Genomic DNA, 16,729 nt, shown 5'->3' on the forward strand with positions numbered 1-16,729 from the left:
CGCTGGGGGAAGAGGCGGGGGTGGGGGGAGCTTGCCTGTCCTGCAGCAGTCACCAGCAGGACCAAGCTTCTTCACCCTGCCCCCGCAGGCAGAGAAGAGTGGGCTGGGGCGGGCAGGATTTTTAATGGCACGCTGCTGCCAGCCTGGGTTCGGCAGCGAGCTGAGCGGGGCTGGCGGCTAGGACCGGGCAGGCAGCAGTGTGCCATTAAAAATCGGCAAGCATGCCGTCCTTGGCACACATGCCATAGGTTGCTGACCACTCAAGTACACCATGACATGGGGATTGCTGACTACAGGCTGATTTGGCTGGAGTGAAGTGGCCTGCAATGGCATCACATTTTGCACACTCTGCAACGTCTAACCAGTTATTTAAGACGTTGTGATCTAGTGAAAATTCTAGTGGTGAGTCACTCAGTCAGAATGACCTATGCCTTATTCCAGGTGTACACCTCATCCAATCTATGAGACCAGATTTGGTCATCAGAGACTTGTGTCCAGGAGCTGTTACAGTTTTCTCTGCTTTGGCAGAGCATCTGAATTGCTATAGTGACAATATAAAAACTATTAATAAGTATTCGAAAAACATCAATTGGGAAACTGCAGAGTTCACGACTGACCGAAAAATGTGTACTGTAAGGCATAGAAACACGACAAGCTCTGACACCTCACTGCTTTTCAGAGATGAGTTTCCACCCTCCCATTCAAGTCAAAGAACCAGTATGCAGTACTGGCAACAGGAGGCGAAGAGCAGACCCCAATGGCTGAGGACAAGCTACCACCTGCTCCCAAGGCCACTGTACCCAAGAAACAGCGGCTTAGTGGTCAGGGCCATTCTGTAACCACTTGAATCTTATACTGCCAAGGGCCATCATGGTATGTGCAATATTGGGGTATTGGTCAAAGAGAATAGAGGGAAAGTGCTCTGGGCAACCTCCCCCACCCCCATGCCCTTTTTGTGTTTTAACATGTCAGAAGGAAGCCTGGGGGTGACAGTGAATGGGCTGTAAACAGAGGGAAATGGTTTGTACATTTCAGCAACTCCGGGGTTGGCAGAGTAAAGGTATGCATATTAATGGGGTTTATTGAGGCACTGCTGCATTTCCTGATTTTCACAAGTATGAATAAGCTTGGCTCAATTCAACATTCTGTAAGGAGACAACACATCACCAAGCAACCTTAACTCTGTATGAATGTAGGTTTCTCCCCTACCCCCATTGCATGTACTTTGATTTATGTAAGGTGTTTGACTTGGTACCACATGACATGACATCTTAATTTAAAAAAAAACAAAAAAAAAACAACAATATAAACTTAACATGGCACACATTAAATGGATTAAAAGCTGGCTAACCAATGGGTCTCAAAATGTAAGTATAAACAGGAAGTGAGCACTGAGCAGGTGGAGCTCCACAAGGATCATTTTTAGCAATAACTTAGAGGAGAACATAAAATCACCACTGATAAAGTTTGCAAATGACACAAAAAATAGGGGAGTAGTAGACAATGAACAGGACAGGCTGATAGAGCTATCTGGATCACCTGGTAAGCTAGGTGCAAGCACACAATATGTGTTTTAATACAGCTAAATGTGAACATCTAGTAACAAAGAAAGTAGGCCATACTTTTAGGATGGGGGACTCCTTTGTGAAGCAGTGACTCTGAAAAAGATTTGGAGGTCATGGTTAATCACTGCACAAGAGCACCGAGTGTGACGTTGTGGCCAAAAGGGCTAATGTGATCCCTAGATACATAAACAGGGGAATCCTGAGTAAGAGTACAGGATATATTTTACCTCTGTATTCGGCACTGTGTGACCACGGCTGGAATACTACATCCAGAGCTGGTGTCCACAATTAAAACAGGATATTGATAAATTGTAAAGGGTTCAGATAAGAGCCATGAGAATGAATAAATGATTAGAAAACCTGCCTTATAGCGATAGATGCAAGGAGCTCAATCTACTTAGCTTAACAAAGAGAAGGTTAAGGGATTATTTGATTACAGTTTATAAATATCTACATGGGGAACAAATATTTGATAATAGGCTCTTCAGTCTAACAAAGAAAGGTATAACATGATCCAATGGCTGAAAGTTGAAGACAAAGAAATTCAGACCAGTTTTTGACCAGTCCTGAGAGTTTTCTAAGTGCTCTGATTCAAACCATCTTGAAAGCAACCAATCTTTATATTACTGATAAAGACAGATGATTATAGCGGGCTGCGAGCAACCAGAAGAAACAGAGATTACACTGAGGGCCCATTTGTCAGGTTAAATCTATTCATTACACAGACTTGAAATCCGGATGTCTCAGATGCTCACTTTGCAAAGACTGTGTATCTTCTGAACTTGGCAAAAAGGCGAGGGCCTTTTCTTTAGAATATCAATACTGCCATAGTTATCCATGGATGCGTCACCTTAAATTGGAACACTGCATTGTAATCTACATATATCTATGCCTTAAGACCACAGGGAAACTGCAGATAGTTAAGCTGCAAAGTTAAGCGGAACTTCTCATACAGCTATGCTCCAAAATCTAAAGTGAGCTGTAGCTCACGAAAGCTCATGCTCAAATAAATTGGTTAGTCTCTAAGGTGCCACATGTACTCCTTTTCTTTTTTAGATGAAATATAAGACTCATTTTGACCCATTAAGTCCTAATTTGTACTTTACCTATCTTTGACACCACCTATTTCCTTGTGTGAATCTGCAGCAAATGCAATTGTCTGAGGCACCTAAAGTAGCAGTCTTCTGATTTAAATGAAGTTAGCAGCAAGACATTCTCACTGAGGAGCCCTCAGCTCCACAACTCCCTTTTATCATTTATTATTTGTATTGTGGTAACATATAGGAGCCACAGACATAGACCAAGGTTCCATTGTGCTAGGCACTAGACACAAACATAACAAAAAGTCAGTCACTGCCCTAAAGAGCTCCTTGGTCTGCAAGAGCATTAATTTGATAACCTTCACAGAACACTGCAAGACACATCTGTTCCTCAATAAGTAACATTTTTAGAGCAGATGGAAAGTTTTTTGGTGGCACTGAGGCAATATGTAATTTTTTAAATATAATTTACAGATTTGTCCAAGTGCTGAGGTAATATTATTACTAACACATTTCATAAATCTAACAAATATAGAGAACAGTAGTCTACATCATATTTGTTTAGTTAAACGTGAGATATTAATTCCTGTAACGTTATAACCTTAGTTTTAAAAACGCAAGGAAGTGGAGAATCAGGTCTTAAACCTTGATTTCAGAGGAATTCTACACCAGTGTAGTAATGTATGCTTTAATAAATAAGAACGATTAAAGGACTGGAAAACACACCTTAAGGAGAATTTGTGAACTTGATTACAATCTATAAATACCTACATGGGAAACAAATATTTGACAATGTGATCTTCAGTCTAGCAGATAAAGTTATAACAAGGTCCAATGGTTGGACACTGAAGCCAGACTAATTCACAGTGGAGATCAGGTATACAATTTTAACAGTAAGTAAAAGAACAACACTGGAACAACTTACCAAGGGTTGTGATGGAGTCTGCAGCACTGGCAATTTTAAAATCAGAACTGGATGGTTTTCTAGAAGCTATGCTCTAGTTCAAACAGGAATTATTTCAGGTAAGTTCTATGGTCTGTGCTATACAGGAGATCAGACTACACGATCACAGTGATCCTTGCTGGCCTTGGAATATATGAATAGATTTGTTTTGTTACTATGAGCCATCGCTTTGCATTTACAGTAGCCACTTTGGATGTTTTGAAAGAAAGTGAGAGTTTTCCCTAACTTAATAGGTAATGAAAAAAATTAACATGTTTTTTCTCAGAGTAACTGGGAAAAGTACTCTGTCACAATGACTTTTATTTAACCATTGGTGACTGTGAAGATAATTATGCCAAACCACCACTTTGGAAATAAACAAAAGAAACTGTCAGAGAAAAAGGGAGCAGTAGGATGGAGCAAATAAAACAATATGGTGAAAAAGGCGAACAGGTGAGCTTTAAATAAGTGAATGGTGATAATTCTGTAACTTCAGCAAGAGGACTATCCAATATAGGGCAAACCCAGAGGTATCTTATGCACTCACAACATATCGGGGGGGAGGGGGGACAGGGAGGGACAGAGAGGAGATGCTTGTGCGCAAGCAAGGTTTCTTCTGTGCTAGACTGGGAACCAGAGTCTCAAAATAAAGGTTTCAGAGTAGCAGCCACATTAGTCTGTATCCGCAAAAAGAACAGCAGTACTTGTGGCACCTTAGAGACTAACAAATTTATTTGAGCATAAGCCCACGAAAGCTTATACTCAAATAAATCTGTTAGTCTCTAAGGTGCCACGAGTACTCCTGTTCTTTTTTCAAAATAAAGGTTCTGCGCACACCATGGAGATCTCTGTATCAAACCCCACAAAAGAGCTACTGATGTATTGGGGGAAATCAAGGGGTGCAGGAAAAGGCTCTACTACAGCTCAGGTGTGGCCACAAACTCACATAGTGAGGAGTGCAAGGAGTGTATATCTGTCAATCTTCCCTACATCCGAGAGCAGGTTTGATTCAGCCCGGTTGTGTGGGGCCCCATGGGTGATACTTCCAAACTGATGTTAAGTGTTACCAAAAAACAGAAGTTCCCTTACCTGAGGCTTTGCTTATGGGTTTAGGATTAGGCCCACCTGAAGCGAATCATGAGTAATTAATGACATCAGTATTCTGATACAGAATGGCAGTTCTACAGCTTTTAAAAATGTAAGTGAATTTAGTGGTGGGGACAGGTGCCAGCCTCCTATGATTCCAGGGTAGGAAGGGGAGCCTTTATCCACAAAAGAGGCACAGCAGACAGTAGTGCAAGTTTCCTCCCAGATGTATCTCAACCACAAGTAGGAGGAACAAACTCTAGAAATGAGTTCAGTCTCATTCAGTCATTTGTCTGTTTGCTGATATTGCTAACAAGGAACGGTGGCAATTTCTGTGTCATGAAAACCTGGCACATTACAAACTTGACTACGTGCACCTTATTCATTGAAAGAACCTCACATCATAAAGGTTTTGGTAACTAGAGTTGTGGGCTGTGTCTGAAGCTCTGATGTTGAGGTCAAAAGATCTGAATACTATTACCAAATCCTTAAGCCTTTTAATGCCTAAGCACTGTATTTTTATAACGATCACATATGTGAATTATTTCATGTAATACATAAATAAAAAAACCCTCCTCAAGGTGGATAAAAATGGATGATTTTTTTTAATATAAAAATCAGATTTTTTTATTTAAATCAGACTTTTATTGTTATTTAAATTCTAAGTTTTTCCCTTCAATAATAAACCTGTTTAAATTGAAATCCAAACTTAACACAAAATATGTTAAGGCCTAACCTTATTATAATATCTTAAAACATTTAAATAAAAAAATTATAATGCTGAATCTATGAGCCTCTATCAAACACTCTGAATTGAAAGCTGCTTTTCTATATAAACAAAGTAATGAGAAAAATCTAACTTTTGAGGTCAAGCTTTATAAATATGGCACAATAGATCATGTACTGTTTTAAGGCCTTGTTTTGTTTAATAAAAATATATTTTATGTCCTGTAATGTCTCAAATTAAATTCCAGCTACCATCCTAATGCAGCTTGACACAAATCATGAGCAAAAAGTTAATCATTCACCATTTTCTAACATATTAAAAGTGTACAATTAATAAGAATCTGAAAATATTAAGCTATATCACTGCTTAAACAAATGTATATAGTTATAGTGTACCTTCCTATGTAGAAAAAAGATGTACCAAACCTAGCGTACACATTCTAATTAACTGTAAAATCAGCATGTTTTAATGGTTATATCAACCAATGCGAATACATCTCTCTTTAGAAAATAACTGAAGCACAAATGGAAAAGTTGATTAAAACTGGATATTTAAATCAAGGCTTTTACTTGGTATTTAAATCAACCTACCCTGGCCCCACTTGGTAGTTTACTATTAATGGTCACTTCTGAAGACAGAATTTCTGGGGAATCAGAATGACATCTGGTACATACACAACTTTCCTATGATTACCTGAAGCATTAGTCAATACTGGCTCAAATTTAGCCTGGGCATAAGTGTATATTATTTCCACTGGTAACAAACAGGGAGTTGCACCTGCTTATGCTAGGGATATTTTTGGTTTATTGTGTGTTATTGTTCAGCATGCAAATCTAGTTATTACAAATGTGTGTTGGATAAAAAATAATCCTTCAAAAATATGTTAACTTTATTTTATCAACAAAATGTACTTTGACCTTACGGTTAAATAATAACTGAGAATACAAATGCACATAAATCAGGAAATTCAAAGGTATAGTGTCTGCAGTAACTACAATGTGGCGCCCTAGTACGTAAGTAGTATTCTGCATTGCTGTATATGCCATTAAATGCACACAAGCAATATAGCAAAATACAATTGCAACAGTATTGTACCATTTAGTTTCTTTATTTTTGACCACACTATTAAAACCTGGGGTTTTTTTTAGATGCTCATCTGAAGGATCCTGCAAAGATTAATTTACCTGGTGTTCAACTTATCTGCCTTGGCCTCATCATACCTTAGGCCCCAATCCTACAAGTTGTTCCATGCAGGCAGATCTCAGCCCACATGAAACAACTTGAGGGACCAGGGCTTTAATTTGTGAACCTTCTAAGAGGAGTAAGGTGAGAAGAGTACTCTCTGTCCATTGGATAAAGTAAAAATGATTAACAGAACCTTGTCAGATAATGTTTATTTCAAAAAATATTTAAAATTGGTTTGGAGGTTAATGGTTTAGAGCAGTGGTTCTCAAACTAGGGCCGCCACTTGTTCAGGGAAAGCCCCTGGCGGTCCTGGCCGGTTTGTTTACCTGCCATGTCCGCAGGTTCGGGCGATCGCGGCTCCCAGTGGCAGCGGTTTGCCATTCCAGTCCAATGGGGGCTGCAGAAAGGGCGGCCAGCACATCCCTCGGCCTGCGCCGCTTCCCACAGCCCCCATTGCCCTAGAGCAGCGAACCGCAGCCAGTGGGAGCAGCGATCGGCCGACCTGCGGATGCGGCACATAAACAAACCAGCCCGGCTCGCCAGGGGCTTTCCCTGAATTAGCAGCAGCCCTCGTTTGAGAACCACTGGTTTAGAGTTAAATCAGATTATTATATTACAAGAGCTAACCATCAAGAAATCCCTCTTGTAGCATACACCATAACCAGTTACCCTTTTAATTAAATTGATTTATATTGTGGAAAAATAGATTTTGATCTTTTCTATTTTTAGAAAAGTACATTAACCATTTTCCTTACTAAATTATGTCATTTATAATACACACATAAAAAACTCTATAACTCTAGCAAATGAAGTGCAGTTAGTGAGGGACAAGAGAAGCTATTATTGATGCCATGTTCATAGCTCTAAAGAACTAAATACAGTAAAACATATGGCAACCTTGAATTAATATTAAAGATTTTTGTAAGCACATGATTATAGCTTAGCTGCAGTTAAGTCATTTATACAAGAATTATTTTACACAATTAGCAGCTTGGCTTTGTCTCTGTTGGCATGGTGGGTAAGTTTCACATCTCATGACATGATTGAGGTATACTGCAATAGTGAGTCTGAATCCAGGACTGAGTGCAGCCCTCAGGTTTCATCCTGTCATGCTAATATGTTTTTTTTCCCCTTCAGAAAAACAAGGTAATGCCTTCCATACACTAACCTGAGAATACACAAATCTTACCTGAGATAGCGATCCCCTTGTAAGTCTTGCTATTCTATCACTACCCGGGGATGCTGAAAGCATCAATCTGATTCCTCCCTCCCTCCCTTCTAAACCCTAGACAGAAAAATTAAGCAATTTAGATCCTAGACACACATGCAACCTTTATTTGCTTAACATGCAACAGCTTTTTAGGTCAACCAGACCTGACCATCAGCAGATGTTATTTCACCGTATTTATCTACCAAAACAAAACAGGATCTTCTGAAAGGGTGTGTGGGTATGGATCACAAGGTGACCAAAAGTCTTAACTCAATACATTTCAACCCCAGAAAGAAATTGGAATATAAACCTAACCCTTAATAACTGGACTACATTCAGTATTAAATGTCATCCTTACTCCAGACCTCAGTTAATAGAGCTGACCGCCAAACTAGTCATTTCTAAGTAAAACCCACTTAGGGTCATCTCCCTATGGCCCATGGCTTCCATTAACCACCCTTTATAGTGCTAAATACACAATAGTACAGATCCAGCCCTTCCAATTCTCACTTACTTGGAGGGACACTTCATCATTCCAGATTATAAAGCAGGCTTTTTATGATGATAATTTTGAATGTACACATATCCTTTCATCCAAAGAGTCTAAAGTACTTCATAACACTCTTGTAAACCCTTGTATTCTTCAACAGATGAGAAAACTGTAGCATAGTTAAGTAAACTGTCCAAGGTCACAAAGCAAGGCAATGGCAGAGCCAGGAATAGTATCTAGATAAAATTCCTGACTACTCTAACCAGCAGAAAAGGCTCCCTTCTCTTTTTTAAAAGCATCTTTCTCTTACGATGAAGGATTTTAATGTGTGTTTTGAGGAGACTTTCAAAATCTCAATAAGACTTTTAAAATTTCTTTGTCAAAGTCAAACATCACTCTTGATCTGAATAAAAAATTCAACACTACATATTAAGAGTGGAAATACAATTTTCCCTAGTAAGTTCTTTCCATCAGAGTCGTTTTTAATAGTTTATCAACCAGCTACCTATTAAAAGACAAAAACTTGTAAAATCAGCTGGTTATGATCCTTAAAACACCAATTGGGTTTACATACTATAAAAATTACCATATGATATCCAATGTAAATCCACAGACCGAACCAACAGGAAACTCATGGTAAGGGCAAATAAATCACTGTCTGACATAGTGGGCTATTACAAATCTATGATTAGATGTAAGTGATTAAGGGAGTCCTGAAATTAAGTGCACAGGGAGCAGAGCATAAAGTGAGTGCTCACAATGATGGCTGCAATCACCCCTCCTGTGAAGGAACACAGAGGGCTCTCTCTATAAAAAGAGCTGGGATTCTCAAACATCTCAGGCCTGGCTTAGGGAAAAAGACTGACAGGCAACAGCTGAGAGTATTTTGTATTGATTCTGTAACATCCTGGCATACCAGGGAGGGTGGTGGTGAAGGAAGCTTTCTGATGACATAAATAAACTCCAAGTCCCTAAGCATTATATTATATGGGCTTTTATTTTCAGCAATTTAATCCACCCCCCACGCTCCTACAAAACGCTTCTAGTCTTCAAATAATAATCCAAACCCTCACCCCCAAAAAGGAAGAAATCTTTCTCCATTGGTCAGCTGACAACCTGCCTCAGAGCCAATGAAAGCAGACTCCCCCTTCCACTTTACATGGGACTAGCCCCATCATTTGAGCCTAAACCTCATCTAGGCGCCCCCAAACTCCTGCTCAAACCCTACCACGCACACAGATGTCTCCTCCCAGCCCAGCCACCTTCCCCAGGCAGCCCCTCCCCCAGCCCACCCCACAACCCAACCCCCTTCTCCCAGCGCCCCCAAGCACTCGCACTCCCTCCAGCCCACCCTTCCCCACTACACCCAGGCAAACCTCCCCCCCGCGCCCGCGAACACCCTTGCCCCGTAGGCCCCGCCTCGCTATCACCTGCCCGCCCCGGGCCCGAAACTACCCTAACGGTTTCTTTGGGTGAGAGGGACAGGCTGAGCCCGGGACACGGAAACCGTTACCCGCCCCGCTCCCGCTGCTCGCCGCGGACCGATACCTTGTAGAAGGCCCCGTTGGAGCCGCGCACTTCCACGGTCAGCTCCTCCATGTTGAGACCGCAAAGGACGCCGGGACAGGCTTCTAGAAACTGTCACCACTGGGGGGGGAGGGGGCGCTCTCCGGGCTCCCTCTCCGAGTCCTCACACGCCGCGGGGCGGCGCTGGCTCGGCTCCCTCTCCCCTCGCACGGGGGAGCGGGGGTGTTCCCGCTCGGCTCCCCGGCCCCTCCCCACACACTGCAGCGGCTAATTCCCTCTCACGCCGGGCGGGGCGCCTGTCCCCTCCTCGAGCTCCCTCTTCCTGCTCGGGTCGCCTCCGGCCTCCCCCTCGTCCCGCTCGCGCCCTGGGCCCCTCTCGCCCACCCCGGGGCGGAGCAGAACCGGCTCCCCCAGGGCGCGGGCTGACTCCGAACGCGCAAAAGGGCTGGCTGCCGCCTGTCCCCAGCGCTCCCTGCGGGCCGCCCCCCACAGAGCGCGGCGCTGGCTAGTGCCCAGCAGCGGCCTCGTTACCCCGCCAACCCAGGCCTAACGCTAACCCCCCGCCTAGCCCATTCCCGGGGCGAACTCCCTCAGGGCGCCAGACGCGGGAGCGGGGTGGCTAGTCCCCAGGAGAAGGGTCTCTTCCTTCCCACACGTTCACACAGCCTGGGCGGGAGCTGGCTCATCCCCAGGAGATGTTTCAGAGTAGCAGCCGTGTTCGTCTGTATCCGCAAAAAGAAAAGGAGGACTTGTGGCACTATGGGGGCTCGCTCCCCTCCCCCATTTACAGCCGCTAAACCTCCCAGGACTGAGTGTCTGGTGACTACCCCTTACCCCCAGGAGGGGCTCTTCACGATCAGACCCAGGAAACCTGTTTCCCTTCCCCACCCTGGAGAGGGGGCCTTCCATAGGCACAGGACAGCAGGCTACATTGTTCATCCCTTCCTCACCACCTCCCACACTAGGGTGACCAGACAGCAAGTGTGAAAAATCGGGAGGGGGGTGGGAGGTAATAAGCCTCTATACAAGAAGAAGCCCCAAATATCAGGACTGTCCCTGTAAAATCGGAACATCTGGTCACTGTATCCCACACACAGTTCTTCCACCACTCCCACAACCCTGTATTGTTTACTCACTGATTGTTTGTGCCCTGCCAAAGAGTTGGATCAAATGTTGTGAAGGGGGAGGCATAATACTGGAAGCAGAGTTGTGGGTGGCTGGAAGGGAAAGAGGAGGGTGGTGAATGATGGAGGAAAGATGTACGGAGCGGAATTCAGTATGTTTAAATCACTCAAAGTTTGATAAGCCTTACGCCTGTTATCAGCCAATTCACTGTGTATGTTATATTCCCTTCTTTCTCAACCATTTGTCTGTCTTTGTCCTTTTGGATTACATGTACTTTGGGGTGAGGGCTGTGTCTTCGGTGTTCGGAAAGTACCTAGCACGTTGTGGACACTAATATAAACAAGAATCCGCAGGAGAGGGAGGATCTCTAAACACACAGGAGGGCCTGACTCCCCAAGAAAAAAGGCTTGCCTGTATATACACAGACACAGGGGGCAGGACTTTCCCATACATACAATGGGGCCCTGGCCTCCGCAAACTGCCACGGACTTTTCCCAAATAGTCACATAAGGGGCTGAAGGGGTGGCTCTCCAAATTCACACAGAAAATCCTTAGTCTGGGAAATAATGCATACGACTCTGTGTACTACACAATATGGAATCAGGGCCTAAATGAGTACTTCTCCGAACCTCTAAAACAAAACAAACTCCTTGCAATTACAAAATGTCAAATGAATGGGAAAGGTTTGATGTTATTCTTTCTTTTTTTAAATGTGTAAACATATTCTGTGAGATGAAAGGTTAAAATTTTAGAAACTGCCTGCTAATCTGACAACTATCTAAACTCCTAGTTAAACATATAAAAATTAGTTTTTCATAGCCACTGATGGTTACAACACTTCATATTAATCATATTCTCTCATTCATATATTAGGAAACTAATTGGAATATACACAATCTCTGTAGGCAATTTATTCCAGTGCTTAACTATCCTGACAGGAAGGTTTTCCTAATGGCCAACCTAAACTGCCGTTGTTGCAATTTAAGCCCATTGCTTCTTGACTTATATTCAGAGGTTAAAGAGAACAATTTTTCTCCCTCCTCCTTGTAACAACCTTTTATGTACTTGAAAACTGTTATCATCTTCCCTCTCAGTATTCTCTTCTCCAGACTAAACAAACCCAATTTTTTCAATCTTCCCTCATTGGTCATGTTTTCTAGACCTTTAATCATTTTTGTTGCTCTTCTCTGGACTTTCTCCAGTTTGTCCACATTTCCTGAAATATGGTGCCCAGAGCTGAACACAACACTCCAGTTGAGGCCTAATCAGCACGGAATAGAGCGTAAGAATTACTTCTTGTGTCTTGCTTACAACACTGCTGTTAATACATCCCAGAATGATGTTTGCTTTTTTTGCACCAGTGTTAAATAGTTGACTCCTATTTAGCTTGTGATCCACTCTGACCCACAGAGCTCTTTCTGCAGTACTCCTTCCTAGGCACTCATTTCCCACATTGTATGTGTACAACTGATTGTTCCTTCCTAAGTAGAGTACATTGCATTTGTCCATGTTGAATTTCATCCAATTTACTTCAGACCATTTCTCCAGGTTGTCCAGATCATTTTGAATTCTATACCTAACCTCCAAAGCACTTGCAACCCTCCCAGCTTGGTATCATCTGCAAACTTTATAAGTGTATTCTCTATTCTTCTTCTTTCATCTGGCTGGTGTAGAGCAGCAATTACAATTTCACCTGAAGTTGATCGAGCCAATTGGCTACATCAGGAGTAGCAGAATTTATTGCAGTAATGCCTCTTTCATATTTATAAATTGAGCAGTAGGTAGTGATATGTTCAATGGTCTGTCGTGGGGAACCACACTCGCACACTGGGGACTTCTTTATTTTCCATTTCTACATTAGATATCTGCATCTACCATGGTTGGTTCAAATTCAGTTCAGAGTTGACCAAGATGACTGTGTGAAGGACATAAATCCACACCGTGTAGAGGTCAAGCAAAGGAGTTTATTACGTACAGCGCAGACGGAGTGTCACCTCACTTATTAGGCTCAGAGACACTGTCAATCAATTGATTACAATGGAATATATGGATTTTCCATGGGTGGGGAAAGTGACGGAGTAGGCAGTCCCACACCCCCGGATAAGTCTAGCTGCAAGACATGATAGCACAGTAGCCAATGGTCAAAAGGTTACATAATGTCTCCATCCATGGTCTCAATGTTAACAAATTAACATTTAGCATTTAATTAGTACTTTAATAAATGTACTAGTATAGAATATATGTTGGATTCAATTTGGGGTCCATAGGAATGAAGTAGCTCCTTTGATTGTCCAACAGATACATATCTAGGGGTAAAAGAAACAGTGAAAGTATATGGCAGTAAAGATTGTCTTTCAAGTTGCTTATTTATGTTTTAAGACAGGCATTGCTTCCTGGGCAAGGGAGGTGGGAGGAGGCCATATCTTATACTGACATGCTTGAACCTTTCATAAACTCAAGGTTGGATGTGTGGGAAGAACATCTCACTACAGAAGAAACTAACACAACAGAAACAGGGCTTCTTTGTTCTATTTGCAACTTTGAATAAGACACAATTATTGCCCCCAACATCTGGCGTTTTGCTGACCAGGCATCTTTTAGCAAAAGCAAGATTATTTTTGGTTATTCTGCTTTCTCTTAGCTATTGCTAGGCCTCTGACCTCTTGACCAAACTCTGGACTTTGGGCCTGTACACAAATCCATATACCAGGTTATTACATTAGCAATGGATTTTAACCCTTCACCATGGAAGTCATCGATAAAGATTTTGAACAGAACCAGACCCAGAACTGATCCCTCTGGGATCCCACTTGATATCCCTTCCAGCTTCACTGTGAACTACTGATAACTCCTCTCTGCAAACGGTTTTCCAACCAGTTATGCACCCACCTAATAGTAGCTCCATCTAGGTGGTATTTCCCAAAATTTATTTATGAGGTCATGCAAGACAGTATCAAAAGCCTTACTAAAGTCAAGATATACCACATCTATAGCTTCCCCCATCCACAAGGCTTGTTACTCTGTTAAAGAACGCTATTATGTTGGTTTGACATGATTTGTTCTTGACAAATCCATGCTGTTACTTATCACCTTATTATCTTCTAGGTGTTTGCAAATTGATTGCTTAATTATTTACTCCATTATCTTTCTGAGTACTGAAGTTAAACTGACTGGTCTGTAATTCCCTGGATTGTCTTTATTTCCCTTTTTATAGATTGGCACTCTATTTGCCCGTTTCCAGTCCTCTGGAATCTCTCCTGTCTTCCATGTCTTTAATGGCTCAGATATCTCCTCAGTCAGCTCCTTGAGTATTCTAGGATGTATTTCATCAGGGCCTGGTGACTTGAAGACATCTAACTAGTCTAAGTAATTTTTAACTTGTTCTTTCCCTATTTTAGCCTCTTATCCTACCTCATTTTCACTGGATTTCACTATGGTAGACGTCCAATCGCTACTAACCTTTTTGGTGAAAACTGAAACAAAAAATCATTTAGCACTTCTGCCATTGCCACATTTTCTGTTATTGTTCCCCCCCACACCCCATTAAGTAATGGGCCTACCCTGTCCTACGTCTTCCTCTTGCTTGTAATGTATTTGTAGAAAGTTTTATTGCTACCCTTTATGTCTCTACCTAGTTTAATCTCCTTTTGTGCCTTGGCCTTTCTAATTTTGTCCCCACATACTTGTGTTATTTGTTTATATTCATCCTTTATAATTTGACCTAGTTTTCACTTTTTGTAGGATTGTTTTTTAGGGTCAGATCATTGAAAATCTTCTGGTTAAGCCAGCGTGGTCTTTTGCCATACTTCCTATCTTTCCTACACTGTGGGATAGTTTGCTCTTTTGCCCTTAATAATGTCTCTTTGAAAAACTGCCAACTCTCTTGAACTGTTTTTTCCCTTAGACTTGCTTACCTACCAACTCCCCAAGTTTGCTAAAGTCTGTCTTCTTGAAATCCATTATTGTTATTATGCTATTTTCCCACCTACCATTCCTTAGAGTCATGAACTCTACCATTTCATGATCACTTTCACCCAAGCTGATTTCCATTTTCAAATTCTCAATCGGTTCTTCCCTATTTGTCATTTTCATTGGCATTCACAACATAACAGTTCTTCAGCACTATGGTGGATGGGTTGGGAGTAAGGCTGGAGCACTGCCAACTGTGGTGCTGCCAGAAGTAGCCAGCAGCCAGTGTCCTCCCTGTGACAGAGCCATATCCTCTTCCCTGGCATGACAACAGTCTTCTCTAGCTAGATAGCTAGATAGCTTCTTCAGCCTTGGATATCTCCATATGAATACTCTCAATGAATTCCTCATGGGCACGGATGCTCCTCAGCCTAGGTACCTCTCACTGCAGCTCTCCCACCTGTTTTCTGAGAAATTCCACCAGCAGACACCTTTTACACTTTTTCTTTCCCTATTTTAGCCTATGATCCTACATAATTTTCACTGGCATTCACTATGTTTGACGTCCAATCACTACTAACCATTTTGGTGAAAACTAAAAAAAGTCAGTTAGCACTTCTGCCATTTCCACATTTTCTGTTATTGTCCCCCCGCCCTCATTGAGTAATATGTCTACCTTGTCCTTGGTCTTCCTGGTGCTTCTAATGTATTTGTAGATTGTTTTCTTGTTACCCTTGATGTATCTAGCTATCATGTGAGCATCATTTTTTTCAGCAGGTTGGAAAAAAGTTTTCTTTTCTTTCTCCCACTCAGATATTTCACATTTTTGTTTGGGGATCTGGTAGTACTAGGGATACAATGGCTGTTTGATTTGCAATCTCCTTAGTCCTCTCACATGCATAAATATTTTCTCTTTACTGAGTTACATTAATTTCATTTCAACCTTTAACTACAACAAATATTGGATAAATCTTTATAGGACAAATCTCGGCTGGTTGTTAAATGATTTTGTGTCATAAAAAGAGGCAATAAGGGCCCAGTTATGCAAGGTGCTGAGTGCCCTTCATTCCCATTAGTTGAGGGCACTCAGCACCTTGGAGGATCAAGCTATGAGAGGTTCAAAAGGAATATTATGTAACAAACAGTTATGCAACCAAAAAGCCAATGACAAAAAATTGAATTGCTTAAAGACTTTCTGTGGTAAGTCTAAAAATATTTCTGAAGCTATTCATTGTTTCAATGTTAAATATTTGGAAAAAACTGTGTCATGGGTTAAAAATGAAACCTTAAATATTAGGTATCATCCTCAGCAGTAAAAATGGCAAACAAAATTCCATTGTGTATTAAAAAAGGTACGTAATAGGTATCAAATGAAGTTATTTTAGAACTGTAAGAAGCACCCCATGACCATATTTGGATTATTGTGCACAGTTCTGGTCAATAATGATAACAAGAATTGGTCTGACCAAATGTAATCTGCATGTGACTTTGACTGATTAAAATAGTTTTGCTGAAAATATGCACTTGATGGTGTTTAAAAGGACAAGCTTGTTTACAGACTATTCGTGCGGCAGGTTGCTGCAGCTGGGTAAAAATGGGGCACAGGGCAGCTGTTTTCAGGAGGTTGGACAGCCATTTGGAAGCAATCAGACTGAGGAAGATGACTGCACCAAATTCCGCTTTTATTTAGATTACTGTAAATCAGGAGTGACTACTGAAATCAATTTAGCTACTCCAGACTTGCACTGGTATAAATATGAACAGAAACTTAATACCATTCGTGAATCTTCTTTTGTGTTCGCTAAGAACAAGCACGCAGCTTGCAATGATTAGCATGAATAGTGCCCATCACGGGCTAAACTTTTAAGGTACTGTAGCATAATTTAATCCAACAATAGTACTTAAAGGCCAGATTTGTAAAG

The 16,729-nt window shown here is 41.7% G+C and overlaps 1 protein-coding gene and 1 long non-coding RNA gene across 3 annotated transcripts in view; both read right to left on the bottom strand.

The window, feature by feature from the left end:
• Nucleotides 1-10,424, bottom strand: part of FXR1 (FMR1 autosomal homolog 1) — a 61,267-nt gene extending 50,843 nt beyond the window's left edge. The window contains exon 1 of one of the 2 annotated variants that reach the window (XM_037909122.2): nt 9,795-10,424. In XM_037909122.2, coding sequence (XP_037765050.1) covers nt 9,795-9,845 — 51 coding nt within the window. In that variant the 5' untranslated portion in view covers nt 9,846-10,424. The remainder of the gene's footprint in view (nt 1-9,794) is intronic. The other variant, XM_037909121.2, reaches the window with a different exon arrangement.
• A 2,418-nt stretch (nt 10,425-12,842) lies between these two features.
• Nucleotides 12,843-15,930, bottom strand: LOC119567057. Its single transcript, XR_005226767.2, has 2 exons — nt 15,484-15,930; nt 12,843-13,204 (listed from the first exon to the last, which is right to left on the bottom strand). It is a non-coding gene; the product is annotated as an uncharacterized LOC119567057 (long non-coding RNA).
• Between the last annotated feature and the right edge of the window lie 799 nt (nt 15,931-16,729).

The sequence above is a fragment of the Chelonia mydas genome, chromosome 9, assembly GCF_015237465.2.
Source record: "Chelonia mydas isolate rCheMyd1 chromosome 9, rCheMyd1.pri.v2, whole genome shotgun sequence".
Taxonomy (NCBI): Eukaryota; Metazoa; Chordata; order Testudines; family Cheloniidae; genus Chelonia; species Chelonia mydas.